Source organism: Tyto alba, unplaced genomic scaffold (assembly GCF_018691265.1).
Source record: "Tyto alba isolate M040663 unplaced genomic scaffold, T.alba_DEE_v4.0 Super-Scaffold_11, whole genome shotgun sequence".
Classification (NCBI taxonomy): Eukaryota; Metazoa; Chordata; class Aves; order Strigiformes; family Tytonidae; genus Tyto; species Tyto alba.
Window position 1 is genome coordinate 10,602,440 of NW_024881273.1, and position 14,945 is coordinate 10,617,384.

At 45.2% G+C, this 14,945-nt stretch overlaps 1 protein-coding gene across 18 annotated transcripts in view; it reads right to left on the minus strand.

Moving 5' to 3' along the window:
• Positions 1-14,945, minus strand: part of CACNA1B (calcium voltage-gated channel subunit alpha1 B) — a 307,336-nt gene that overhangs the window by 150,186 nt on the left and 142,205 nt on the right. For all 18 annotated transcript variants that reach the window (XR_006164766.1, XM_042786548.1, XM_042786546.1 and 15 more), the window contains exon 8: positions 2,297-2,412. Coding sequence is in view for 17 of the 18 variants with exons in the window: in XM_042786548.1 (XP_042642482.1) it covers positions 2,297-2,412 (116 nt within the window). In the remaining variant the exon portion in view is untranslated. The remainder of the gene's footprint in view (positions 1-2,296; positions 2,413-14,945) is intronic.

Consider the following 14,945-nt stretch of genomic DNA (forward strand, 5'->3'; position numbering starts at 1 on the left):
GCCTGTAAAACAGAAATGGGAAATCCTCATTGACAGCACAGTCCCAAATTTCATTCTACCTTTTGTATTTAAATATTTACTAACACCGCTAAATTGATTTTAATTATTGTTACTATTCATCTGTACTAGGAAACTTTTTTTATATTGCTATTGTATTTTCAGCAATACCTCTACAGAATATTTTTATTATTCCCTGATTCAGCTATTTTGTATATACTTTCCTGTTCTAGAAAACTTCCTGAATCTTGTGCTATTAGACAAAATTAAAAAATGGGCATTTTACAGCAGTTTCACTCTACACTGATGTGACATTTATTCAGCCCTGGCAACACAGAAATAGAATAGCCAGACATTCCCACAGGGATGCAAAGTTGGAGCAGAGATTGGCTGTATGCTTCATAACTTCTCCACCTCAACTTTCAGACAAGTTCAGCTAATGACCTGTGCATAGCTCTTCTTGGCAGAGCAGTCACCAAAATGACTAGAAGCAACCCACACCCCTGCAAGGGAATTCTCATCTTTATTTTACTGATGGGGAGATCAGGATTTAGAGACTGAGAAATCACAAAAACCTGAAAAGCAAAACGGCACTAGAGCCAAGGGCGAACCACGGTGCACTGTGCTCCAGCCACTGGATAAACCGTCAATTAATTTGAATTTGAGGTAGCACAAAAGCTGTAAACAAATGGAAAGACAAATTATAAATGGAAAGTGAATGGTTCTTTTTTTGAATCCTACAGAACCACAGAATGAAGTGTGGTCACCTAATTGAGGACAGTTGCTGTTGAACAGTCACAGTGAATAAAAGTCCGTCAATACAACCGGCACTCGATTGTCACTCTGTACGGCACTATGGGAAATAATGGGTTCAATCTGCCATACGAGCTGCTGCTACTTCTTCTTATCCTACATTTCAATGCTCCGGTCTTTTTTCTCTCTGGCCAGGTTGTCAAAACACATGCCCTGCCCACTGCCCTGTGGGGAGGTCCCGCAGCCGCCCCCCCTGTGCCCCCGGGGGACCTCCCCTGGGCGCATCGGCTGGCAGAGCTCTGCGGCGGAGAAAGCAGAAGCAAAGCAGCGGGAGCCATCTGAAAATGCTTTTGCAAACACCGGCACCCAGGTTGTGCACGTAAAACAGAAACTGTAGATCCAGACAAAGAGCCCCTTATGCACAGCAGAGCACCAGGATGCTCCGGCACCCATCTTGGACACAGCTTTGAGTGTGCAGTGCTGCAGTGAATTGCTGTGGCTATACAATTACTTGCTTGCACAAACACATTTTAGCACATCAGGCCACTAGCATCAGTACGGATTTCAAACCATGGCTTAGGAGCACCACAGAGTGCCAAGTTCTGCTATGGACTATGGGCTGATGTCAGGCAAGTCACTATATAAAGTTGGACCTCAGTTTCCCCCCTTTCTAAAGGGCAAGGATGAAGTTGACCTGCCTAGAAAGACACCTGAAAATCTCTTCGAGAAACCACCACTTATTTTTTTCCTCATCACTGTTTTAAAAGGCATTTTCACTTTACTCAGATGTTTCAGCTTCTCAGAAAAGCAAGCAAGGAAGCAAACCAGCCCCAGAAGTTTTCTTGATGTTATGTGAATGAATTGCACTGTGTTTATGTCAATATATATATATATGTATCAGCTACTCTATAACGCAGAAAGGTTATTGGCAATCTTTACTGTTCAATAAAAAAGAAAAGAAAAGCATGGTATTTTTTGTTAAATGAGTGTGTTTGGGTCCTTGTTAAAGTTGCTCGTGGCTTACAATAAAGTGCAATGTTCAGTTATAATAGTTGTAGAGCAATGTTAATATGTGCTGGGGTGAGTTCCATACAAGCGATCTTTGTAGCTCATAAAAATGACACTCCAGTGTATTTTACCATCATAGCAAGAGAGGCTTATAAAACAGCTGTGGTGGAAAGTAAATAAAATATAAATGACTTATATAAGGGAACAGTTTCTCCACTGTGGAGACTTCGGGCACTGTATCACTTTTTATACTGTACAGTATTAAGACAATTGCTTTGATCTCAACAATAAAGAAAGTTGGCCCAGCTCCTTTATTTTTGCTTAACCAAACTGAGATCTTCTGCAATAACTTTATTGTGACTGCTCAGAAACAAGCCCAACAAAACCAGTAAGTGCTGGCTGGGCCCTCTCTAGTCTTGGGTTACCTCAGTGGCCAGCAATGAGGAGGACTAGTTCTGGGGCCCTTGTCCACTGTCATCAGCAGACTCTACTTGCCACAAAACATACTGAACCAAGACCAGGAGATCTCTTGCCTTACCTGCTTTGAAGATCCACTCCAAGTATCCATTTAGCTCCCGTTCAATTTGCTGCTGCCTACGGAGTTTCAGGAAAGCTCGACGATTTTCTACCCTCTCTCGTTCTTTGGCAAATTCACTATGGAGAGAGAGGAATGAGAAAGCACATGTCACAACTGGTCAGGGAAAATATACAGCCCATATTTTGTCTTTCAGATTGTATTCACAAAGTTTGTGAAGTCAATGACAGCAGTAGCAGGTAGAAATAGCATGCTACATGTTATTGTCCAAAAAACTACTACATGATTTATAGCTCTGCTGTTTCTCTGCCTCTCTCATCCAGAAAGAGAACTGAAAAATGCCATGTGCACACACTTCTTTTCTTCTAGGGCCACGTGTTCTAGGGCCATTACAAGATTACGATGCGCAACCACATACACTTGGCCAGTCATACAATACAAATTATCCCCAACACTAAAAACTGCCCTCCACCTCTCTCCACTCCGCAGAATTTCCTCTAGGAGCACAATATTATGTCACAGACACCAGCACTCTTTTGGTGTTGGAAGAGATCTACTCTTCCCCGTTTGCCTTTCTTTGTGTTTTCCCAGGCTTAAGATGACTTTGACAAACATAAGTCAAATGAGAGCTACAAGTGAGATGGGTACACTGAGGTCAAGGTGAAATAGTCCAGGTGCTCTGGGCTGAGGGTAACAATGATCCTGCGATTTGCTAAAATCACATGGAAAGCAAGGATCTTGATATCAGATCATTAGAACAGAACTGTACAGGGAGGTCAGAAAGTAAGGCTCATCCAACCATTGCAAAAATCTCTTGCCCGAGTACATCCTAGTTTGAAATGATGCTGAGACAATAGTGTAGCCACCACCCCAAGACCTCCATGCTGATGCTTTCCCCAGGCTAATTTATATCGCCTCTGGGAAGCTTCTGATGTCCCATCTGGAGATGTACATGCTCATCTACCATGTAGGGAGCTCTGAACCAGCCTCTGCAACACCTCGCTGTGAGCACACACTGGAGTGACTCCCACAATAGCTTAGCCTATATGGTTAAATGTGGGATCAGGCTTTTGTCCCTCATGTACACCAGCGGTTCACTCACTCTCTCATTTGACATCTTAACTCTGCTGCCTCCTTCAAATCTTCAGTTCACTGTGAATTGTTGCAAACCTGTCGTTAACCACTGCTCTTGACCAAAATCGCACCTAATCACCTGTTCATTACCCACACATGTTCCTCAAAAGCCAGCAAGGAGCAGAGAGGAGGAAGGCAGAAGAATGGGGGGAAAAGGAGGCGCAAGTGTCGGCTTTTATATTCACTGTCTACACTTCATCCTTCAAAGCTGACACTTTTGCTTCATTTGGCAGGGCTGTCTGACCCACGGAGAAGGGACTGTGGGGAGGAGTTGGCTCAGCACTGCAACACACACTGGTACCAGCCACTGATATGAGAGCTGCCATCAGCTGAGCCGTTATCTCAATTTTTGCAGCGCATCCCAGTCTCCTGACTCCCCTCTCCTGTTCCCCACCTGACAGCACAACCCATGACCCCATCCTTGAAACGGGAAGCCAAAACATCGTTCTGAACCAACAGCTCCTCCTCGGCATTCAGCACGTGTCTGCCGGGTGATTCGGAATCCTGCACGTGTCAGCTGGATCGCCGATTTTCTCCCTCTTCCTTTTTAATGTTCTCATTTCTGGTTCAGTGCCTGTTGGTTGGGGCCACAGACCTCCTCTCAGTTTTGATTTCTCTCTGGAGCGGGAGGAATGAGATCAGACAGCACAAGGTGACAACATGCATTTGAATTGCCAGACGTGGAGGGGCCACGCTTCCTGCCTTACAGGCTCATGTCACCACAAATTTCCCCGAGTTGGGCTGCGCCAGAGGGGAGCAGGAGGCAACAACAACCCGGAGGGGAGCTCCACGAAGGACCACAGCAGGCAGAAGGGCAGCAGATGAGCTGTGGCACCGCTCCCTCGCCCCTCGGGCAAGCAAGGGAGAGCTATTCTTGCAAAGCTCTTCATCCTCTGCCAGCTCTTATCTGGCCTAAGGACAGTAAAAGCTACCTAGGACTTGTCCCTTTAATCTCAACTTTAAACATGCAAGAAAATGAGAGAGAAACTGTGCTAAGTTGCAAACCTTCCGTAGTTTCTGTATAGCCAGGCATGTTTTTCACAAGACACCAGTGAGGAATGTTGCTGAGATTAAAGCCACCTGCGTGCTCCTGTTCCCAAGGGACAGCAGGTTTGGCATGGCCATAGAGGCTGGGAAGGCAACTTCCAGGAGAAAACAGTACATTGGGTCTCACCAAATGGCTTTGGAATGTTAGAGAGCTGTAGCAAAAACATCCAGGTTGAAGAATGAAGGGTGTTGATGCATGTTCTTCCTGGTATATTAATGCATTACTTGCTCTTTCTCCTATCTCCAGGAGAGGGGTTTGACAAAGTCAGAATTTGTCAAAAGACTCTGTTTTTCTTTATGAAATGTATTAATAAAAGCATGTGTCTCTCTTCCACTACATTCATCACCATTCAGAAACTGAAATATTCCCCGCTTTGCAGCAACTGGAAAACTCCCAGAATTTCTGTTTGAGAGCTTTTCAACAAAATTTCAGAACATATTCAAAGAAAAGGGGGGGGGGGGAAATATAACAAAATGCCATATTTCATCTAAAAATATTTCAGCTGAAGTTTTCCTGCCAGAAAGTCCCATTGGAATGTTTGGTAGCAGTAAATAAGTTTCCTCTTTTATTCAACATAATTGCTATTTATGCCATTGACTTGCAAAAATCTCCCAAATCACCAGAAAGTCAACCTGAGCAAGAAATATGCTGCCTCCTGCCCAGCTTTATCTCCAGGACTTTCTTCATAGCTGGTCCTCCACTCTTTGGCCAGTTCTGGACTGAGTAATAATGTTCACCCATTCTCATCCTTGGCTCTTGTCAACCTCCACATGCCCCCAAACCCCTCCAAAGTATTAATCTTTCAGCACTGGCCAGATAGGCATTAAGAGGAGGAAAGCTGAAAGGTCAGTACTCCTACATGCAGCACAGCAACAAACACTGTTTTGGAGGAAGCCGAGCTCTGCCTGGGTAGATGTCTACAACACATTTTAGTTACAACATGACAGTTGTGAATAACTGATTCTATAGAGACATTAGGAACAAAGAGAAATCAAAGAAAGAGCATTCATCATGGAAACCACATGTTATCCAGTCAAGCTCAATGTGTCACATTTTTCTTCTCAAGAGTGGTCAGTACTTAAATTCATCAGGAAAATGGATGATTTTTGCTTATCACCTTGATGGGTAGAAGAGTGAAATAAATCTCAGTGTAAATATGCACTGAAATAGCCACTTCAGGGAAATTCAAGAGTTCCCCCAGCCACAAAAGAGACAAGGTCAACCTATGAGTAACCACTAGGGTCAATAAAAGATTATAAGCCAATGAAGTTCTTACAAGTACTTTATCCATGCTATTCTTAAATTTAAAAATACTGTCACAGCAACCAAAAAGGAAACAAAATAAATAAATAAACCACAACCTTCATCCTTTGAGTCTGTGATTAATTTTCCTATATGACAGCAGAGAGCTGAGATGGAGCATCATGTAATGCACCTCCTGGTCTTGGGTTTCATGGCACAGTCCCAGGGCCAGCAACAGCAGGCCTGCTGCAAGACTAATCACACCATTAAACCACTGCAATTCAGGTTTTCTGCTTAGAAAGCAGACAGAAACACTTCCCACTCACAGAGAAGAGGCAGAGAGAGATGATATAGCATTACTGTCATTGCTACCACTAATAGTGCTGATGATTAGTGATTCGTAATAACAACATAGGTAATTAGCTCCTCATTCAGAATAATATCACTGAGCTACACATGATCTCATATCTTAAAATGGGAGAACAGCCTTCATGTATTGAATCCAAAATAGTGTTCAGAGTGAGCAGAAAGAAGCACAGATCTCAGAACTCCTCCATCAGGGACTCCTGGAAAGCAGCTGTAAAGAACTTTTAAGAATTTTAAATCTAAAACAAACAAAAAAAAAAGTCAGTTTCAGGATTGGCTTCATTTCCAGTCCAAGTACATCAAAGGAATGAGTAAAGTTGAGCCTGGATGGCACGTGATATCTAGGGACATAGTCCTGCCTGGAGAAATGCAGCCCTCAAGAATGGAGAGGAGCCAGGTAATTCAAGTGGGAGAGCTGCTGGCGAAGGCACCAGCCAGGACTGCAGATGTTTGAGTTACTCACAGGCTGAAACAAATTCTCCAGGTGGAGAAACAAAATTGGCCAAGACAGGAGGCTTAATTTGTAAGCTTTGTTGCTTGAACATGGAGCAGTGCCCAAGAACAAATCTGATACTTGTCAGCAGCCTGTTAAGCAGCCCACGTCACTGAGGAGCAGGGAGGGACAGGCTGGAGGTAGAAGATGGAAAACAGCAACTCCTCTGGCTGCCCAACATGCAAGTTGGAGGAGCATCACTGTGGGAAATATGTGCTGGAAGACTAACAGTGGTACAAAATCATGCATGTTGTGCTTCTCGTGGGCTGCCTGGATGAAGAGAGGTGAAGCATCAAAAATTCCTCTGTTTCAGTCTACCCCTTTTAGAACCAGCAAGGAGGGAACCTCAGAAGAAACTTGGTGCCAATTATCCATCTCACTTTCAGCAAGCTTTCAGCAAGAGCAACACTGAGGTAGGAAATTCCATAAGAGGCTGCAAAGGGACTGCAGAGATGAGAACGTGCACTTGTAGCACCCCAGGAATATGAACATCCTGGATGATAAGAGAGGTAAGATGACCACAAATCTCTGCGTTTTTCAGTAAACCCAAATCTCTTGTTTTCTTGGCAGGCTGCAAGGACTTGCTCAGAGGCTATACGTCACTCACGAGATCCTCCAATGCCCTAGGGTAACTTCTCAGCACAGGGACTGCACACACCTCCAACCCTCCCAGCATCCTGAGAGCATCCACATGCAAACAGAAACACTTAATTGCATTTTAAGGGTGGAAGTCCATCTCCTTTCATTTATTCTGGTTAATCAACTGTGAGAAAAAAACAGAGAAAGAGCCTTCAGTCAATTTTCCCTTTCCCTCTCAGGTCTCTTTCCAATGCTGGGGTTTGCCACCTTCTCCTAATCCAACCAAATCCTGACTGTTTGGGTGAAGCCAGTTACAATAGTGTGGTAGGCAGAGTTCTGCTGACCCAACCCTCCTTGTGCTCCTGCTATGCTGTAGATCCTACAATATTTGTCTAATTGAGTTTGCTACCTCACACGCACAGTCCTGCAAAGCCCCTCGCAGCTTGCTTCACCAAGGTCTGATCTGCTTCATACTCCTAACATTTCATTCACTAACCACATCAGCATCCACGTGTTTATAGAAAAGCATATTCTTGCTCCAGGGAAAGAATTTGTTCTGCAGGTTCATATCTCTGTCTTTTGTCTTCCTGGAGAACAGTAAATCCTTTATAAGGGGAAGCCTCTGCTGGGTGCAACAAAAAAGCCCAACACCTTTATGACTGTAACTGTTTATACAACGAAGGACACAAAGCCTTGGCTGTGCTAAACATTTATTTTGCCTTCTGCAAGCCTCCTCTTTGAGACAGAGGCAGTGAGGGAGTCCTAACGGAAAGTGGGAGCCCAAGGAGAGTGATCAGGAACAAGATGAACAGCAGGGAGTGGAAAGAGAAAAGCAGATGCTCGGTGTCCTGAATGCAGTTGCAGGAAGGGCCTGGGGACCTGCTGAGCACCCTCCCCGTTCCTTTGGGTGCTGTGGTGACTCAGGGCAATGCAGAGGGGGGCAGCAGGACACCCGAGAGGAAGGGGGGTATCTGCAGCACAACAGCAAACTTGTGATCTGAGCAGGGACAGCGGACACCATCTTCCATCAATTCCTGAAGCATTTTGCTTCAGCAGGGTGCACTGCCACTAGGGAACCATCATCAACAGCAGCACCAGTGACTCTCTGAGCTCTCTTACAGATTAAAGGATCCACCCTGAGCCCACCTCATGGCTCCAAGAGCCTGAAAGGGGCTGCCAGGGTGGCAGCAGTAGGAGAACCACAACCCTGCAGGGATGATGCCCTGCAGACAAGCCACCTGAAAAGCACCAACCTTTGGTGTGCCTCACAAAAGCTCCTCTAGGAGAGCAGGAAAGGCAGCCACAGCAGGGGTGGAATTATTCACAGCAGCACGCAGGAGGCAAGGGGGAGGGACGGGGGGAGAGGAGAGGAGGGAGCATCATTCCCTTCAGTGCCCTAACCCGGGTGGATGCTGGTGAGTTAGAAATATAGGTAGAGGGTAGAATCAAATTTGGCTTAGGAAAGAAAAAAAAACAAAACAAATTCAGGAGTAAATAGACAAGCAGTGCAATTTCCAGCTGCCTGAACATGAGGTGTCATGGTCCGTAGCTGGGGAGATGAAAACCCAAAAGGAAATGGTTCAACTGTGTCCACAGCCAGCACCTCGCACCCAGAAGGGCTGCAAACGAAATGAGAGCAGATCAGTAAGGACACAGTTTCTTTACCATAGCATCAGATATCTTTACCACAGTAAGCCACAAGACTTCAGGATGAGCCAAGGCATGGTTATTCTCATTCACAGACAAAATTCTCGAGTACAGAGAAACATGTAGGCATAACTAAAAATAACTCAATGCCTCTGAATTACTGACTTGAAAACATGACTAGAAATGCATGTATTGTTAAATCACTGGTTGTAAATACCTCTAAAAATCAGGCCCAGTTCACCACTGAACATAGACAAAGTGTATTGAGTAGACAGCCTATCTGGAATAAGAAGAAAAAGCATGGAAATGCACCTCATTTGGGCAAGAAGAAAATCTGAGGGAAGTGAAAGAAAGCACATCCCAGGGGCACAGAGAGATCACACTGGAAGGTGCTGGAATGAGATCAAACCAAGCAACTGATTCACCCAGAAAATCATCAGTAAGCATTTCTTTATGCTGGTGACATTTGGTACCTCTAAGATATTGTTTTCCTGCCCATAAACATGGTTTGCTAAGAAGTCAGAATTTTGAACCTTGTTATTAAACAAGGAAAGCCCAGAGGAGGACTGAGATTTCTTAGCACTGAAAACGACAAAGCTCTGTGGCTCATCATCCACCCCAGGCTGTCCCATTAGCTGCATGAAATTCCAAAGACACACAGTGCTATATGCTTCAATCTCACCTGGAGCTACACCCAGCCAAGATCACACTGGACATGGTCTGAGGAGGTATGTCCATCTCTCCCATACTGAACCCAAACATCCAGACCCAGCTGGCTGAGCTGCTTAACTCATCCTAATATCCCCCTGCTTAGGAGTAAGGACTGATTCAATCAATCCTACACAGCTAGAGCTGCTTCTGCTTCCTCCTCATTGCTCTAAAGAGGGGGAAAATATAGCTCTTCTCAACCAGCTGATAAAGGATGAAAGTATCACTGAGAGATTGATCTCTCAGCACTGAGCCAGGCTTCACAGTCACTTTTATCACCGAACATAGCAGGAAGATGCTTCAAATGCAAGCCAGATATGGGATACATCTTGTATTTCTAGAAAGAGAAGAGTCACAACACAGAGGTGAAGCCTTCAATGCATCTTCCTTCCTTTTGTTTTTACATTTAGCTTGTGCTGATTTCACTTTGATTCCACCTAATCTGATTTGAAATGCTGCAAGTGCCACAGTTGGACATACCCAGCTCAAAGAAGGCAACAATGAAGAGAGAAAAAGGAATTAAAAAGCACCATTTATCTCACAGTATCAGCCTACTGCAATTGCTGGATGAACCTCTGGATCTGCTCATCAAGTCTCTGCCTCAGATTCAAAGCAGACGCCCCAAGAAATTCAAATTTAGGTCTCCTATGTATCATTCCTGTATTACGGGCTTTAATTTCCATTGTGGCTTAACAGAAGGGCAAATAAATACAATCCATCTCTCTCAAAACTAAACAACAATGCAAAAGGAGCAAAGGATCAACATTTGATAGGACATGTAGGTTGGTGAGACAAAGTTCACATGGAAAGTCATTGCTCCCTGACCCCTTCTGCAAGAAACACGTGTGCTTCTCCCACATTTCTTGTTTGCAATGATGGTTTTATTAAAGAGGGTGATGAGCAAGGAACAACAGGAAATAAAAAAAAAAATTTTTGCCTTATCTTTCCCCTCCAAGGGGGAAGGTTGAGGAAATATTAAAAGCAATGAGAAAGCAAGCAGAAACTCATATCTTTTCATGATGCAGCTTTTCTGCTGCAATTAACACCAGCCAAAGTCAGATCACAGCAGGTAACAGTGAACTTGGAAAAAAATTGCAGGGAAAATGAATTATTGTCTCTGTAATGAAGGAGAAGGAGGACAGAAGAACACTTTGCCATTATGACAAATTAATCAGCCCTATTCTTCTCCAGCCTCTGCACGTCTTGCAGGCTGAAGTTTTATGATCTCAACCTGGCAAAAATCCTCATGATGGGAAAACATGTCATGATACTCAGCAGAGCAAGTCACCGAGACAGCCAGTTCAGTGAGGTCTGGATGGGGCTGTGCTTCCTCCCAGGGAACTGCTCTAACAGCACAAAAGCCTCAGTGACCCAAAGTACAACAGTCAGAAGCAGAAATTCCCAGGGGAGACTGGAGCACACGACAGGGAGAGTGTTTAATGGGACTCTGTCCAGAGAGCATCACCCCATGCTGCAGACTGCTCCAGACAGGGTGCAGCAGTGAAGAATTAAAGTGCCGTTTACCCTGACCCTTGTTCGCCTGCAAGGTGCCAGCATGGTCTGTAGCTGCATCCCTTGCCAGGCTCCTGCTGTCACAAAGATGCTGCATCCGTTCAAAATGTCTCCCTGCAGTTTTTACACCAGGTGGTCTCATCTAACAAGAGGCAGGTGTTGCACATCTCAGGACAGAGCAGGTCTGGACCATGTTACGGTAATACTTAAGCAGGAAAGATGCAAACTGGCCACTGCAGTGTCTCTCCACACTTGGTTATTGCAGCCAGATGAGTAAACCTCAAGAAAGATCATTTCTTTTTACTGCCTGGTCTGGAAATACCTCAGGCTTCACCATAAATATTTGAGGACGTGACAAGCAGCATTTTTCACACTTGAGAGACACAGACTCAGTATTCAGATGCATCATTCACAGTGCACTGCCCTCTCTGGCCAGCACTCCTGCTGTCTCGCCACCCTCACCACTCCCCACCGCTGTGTGAAACAGTGCCAAAAAGCATTTAGCCTTGAAATAAGTTAAATCATCTTCCTCACAGCATCCCATGATAGTGTTTATCCTCTTTGCATTGAGTAATCCAAAGCATCAAAACAGTCACAAATGTATTGTACAGAATCATCCGGTTCATTACCAGGCAAAATTAATACCCAGCTCAACACCCAAGCAGTAGAAAACTCCATAATCCCACCAGCCCCCGAAGGAAGCTGCCAGCTGGGCTGAGAGGAGGCTGAGGGCTGCGAGGGGAACAGCAGCGGGATGAGAAAAAAACAGCATTGGAAATCAGTGCTAAGGGAGGGAACACCAGGAAGCGAAGGTGCACATGGAGATGGGTGCCCACCTTCTGGTGGCAGCAACTGCCAGAGCAGGATGGTAGAGGGCTGCAGCCTCCTAGCAAGAAAACAGCACAAAGTCAGAAAAACAAGGAGCATTGGTGAGGACTTCTCAATTCGGTGGGGGGGTATTTTTACTTCCTCGATGTAAACTGCAGAACTATGGGCAAAGTTCAATAAAAAATTTATCAGGATCATCACAGGGAATTTTCTGGTCAGAATTGAAGCCAAATCCCATGGTACCCCAAGAAGCAAACAACCCTGTGTTTAGGGAAAACTGAAAGGTGTGTGGGGTCAAACCTTCTTGGCACTAGGAGGCAGCACATTCCCAAGATGCTATCAGAGGCAGACAATCTCTTTTTCTAAGAAAGGTTGTATTCCTTGTGATGGATGCCTTTATTGCTACCTAAATCACTAAGAGTTTACAAATAATCTAATAAGTAGGAATAACCACTCACTGCAGTCAACATAAAAAGATGTCTCAAGAGATATATATTATGGATACAAATTCCTAAATATTGTAATTTCTGCTGCTGTTCCACTCTGCGCTGGAAATCTTACAAAACACTACCCCTAATTTCTGGGAATCAAGGTGCCCCAGCTTTCTGGAACAACGTTAGCATGGCTAGAATGGCTTCTCATAGTTAAAACAGAGAAAAAAAGCCAAGGGCAGCTCTCTAGTATGAATAAAACCTGGTTCATCCTTTGAGTGGATGGATGGTTTAGCAGAACTTCAACAAGGTGTCTCATGTCCTTTTTTTTTTTTCTTTTCTTTTCTTTTTTTTTTTTTTTTAACATTTCTCTTTTCCCTTTTTTTATGTCTGTGATTGCAGAGGTATCAGGCTTGGGCAGTCACCCCAACATGCTTCCCAGCACATGGATGGGCTGAACACCCCCTGCTTGCTATGCGCCTGCCCATCCTGACCGAGTGGGCAGAACTCTACAGTTCACGCGCATAAGTGAACGAGACTACTGAACGTCTTCATGCTATTAAAGGGCAGAGAAGTCTCTTCTCTTGCTTCTGCTCTCCTGGCCCTATACAGTCCTGATCTTCTGTTGAATAAGCTATGGCACTCAATAAAAGCTCCTCCAGAAGAAAATAATCTGTGTTTTTCTGCTCTATTGGTTTCTGCAGGGCTGTTGAGTTTTATCAGCTCACAGAGGGATCAAGCACCAGAGAGGGAAAACAGAAAGCAAGGGGCATAGGTAGAGAGGAGTAGAGAGGAAAATTCCCAACAAAGGACACAAACCCACATTACTACTACTCCACAGCAAACGGGATGTTGTGTTCCTGCTGGGGAGCCCTGTATCTTTTGTAAACAAAGACAGTTCTTGGGTTTTAGCAGCTGTTTCAAATGCAGTTCACTTGTGTACCTATGATCACTGCAGTACTCCAGGAAAATTCTAAATCCTACCATATTCGCAGCTAGAGAACAGCAGTCTGTCTTTGCTTGTGATGTGCAACTTGGTAAGGGGGAGCTGCTACCAGTGTCCCCAGTCAAGTGACCCACCTTTAGCACTGTGGTGAGGAGGTACAGCACAGTATCCACTTCAGCATGCATCTTCTGCAAAGCTACAGGAGATCCCAACATCCCTACTGCACCATCAGAAATAAGATGTTTGCAATAACTCCACGGCCCATGCCCTAGGATCATTGGGGAAATCTGGATATTTGATGGCACAAGCAGAGCCAAATTCTGCTGGCAGTCTGGCCTCCTGTGCTTGCATCAGGGAGGGGAAAGGAACAGAAGGCAGAGCACACCATTTGGGAAGGGTATTTAAATATTAACCAATTACAAGAGCACTGGCAGTGCTTTGATCAGCACACATGAGGACACACTGTACAGCAGGCAGAGTCTCATTTAATCTGAATTATGGAGTCAACATGCTTTTAATTACATCTTTAGCCAGGTACTTAGAGTTTTTTGTCATATCAACTGTGACCCAAGATTGTGAGTTATTTTTATACCAAGTTTTTACCAACATTTACACATTTCCACTTTTCCCTGTCACTTCGCTGCCTTTGATTTTATTATAATTCCAGAATGAATCAGGGAATAAAGAGGGGAAAGGTTGTTTGCTCTTTATTTTAAAACAGGTATCACCTCTTCTTTAGCATTTGAAATGCAAATGCTTCCACATTTTGCTAGCAGATGAGACTTGGGATGAGACTGGGTCAATCTATCTACACTGCTCAAACAGATAAACCCAGGAGCTAAGCCCACTCATAGGCTAATGTCACCCCCATCTATAAGAAGGGCTTAAAGGAGGATCCAGGAAATTATAGGCCCATCAGTCTTACTTCAATGCCTGGGAAGGTTATGGAACAAACCCTCCTGGGGGCTGTCACAAGCCAGATGAAGCACGACTGGGAAAAGCCAGCACAGACTCACCCAGGGCAAATCGTGCTCGACAAACCTGATCGCCTTCTACAGCAAAGTGACCAGCTTGGCTGATGTGGGGTGAGCTCCCCACAGCCTCCTCCTAGAGAAGCTGGTGCGTGGCCACCAAGACAAGGGGTCTGGGCGGTGGGGGGGAACTGGTTTCCAGGCTGCACCCAGGGCGTGGGGAGAAACCGCTCCTTTTCAAACTGGCCACCTGCCCCAAGTGGGGTCCCCTAGGTATCAGTATTGGGCCCAACACTGTTTAGTATCTTTGTTAAGTGATCTGGATGACGGGATCAAGTGTATGCTGATGAATTTTCCTGAAAATACCAAATGGAGTGGGGAAGTCGACACTGCGGAACGGACAGCCACCCTGCAGGGAGACCTGGGTGGGCTGGGAGAGTGGGCTAATCAGAACCTTATGAAGCTCACCAACAACCAGGGTAAGGTCTTGCACCTGGGAAAACATAATTCAGGAACGCAGCACGGGCTGGGATCGACCCGGCTGGGGAGCAGCTCAGCGGAACGGGGCCTGTGAGTCCTGGGGGACGCCAAGCTCCGTGTGAGTGACCAGTGTGCTGCTGCGGCAAAGGAAGCCAACGGGTTGCGGGGCTGCATCAACAAGGGCATCGCCAGCAGCGAGGAAGAAGTCATTATCCCACTCTGCTCAGCGCTTGCCAGGCCACACCTGCAGTATCGTGTTCAGTTTTG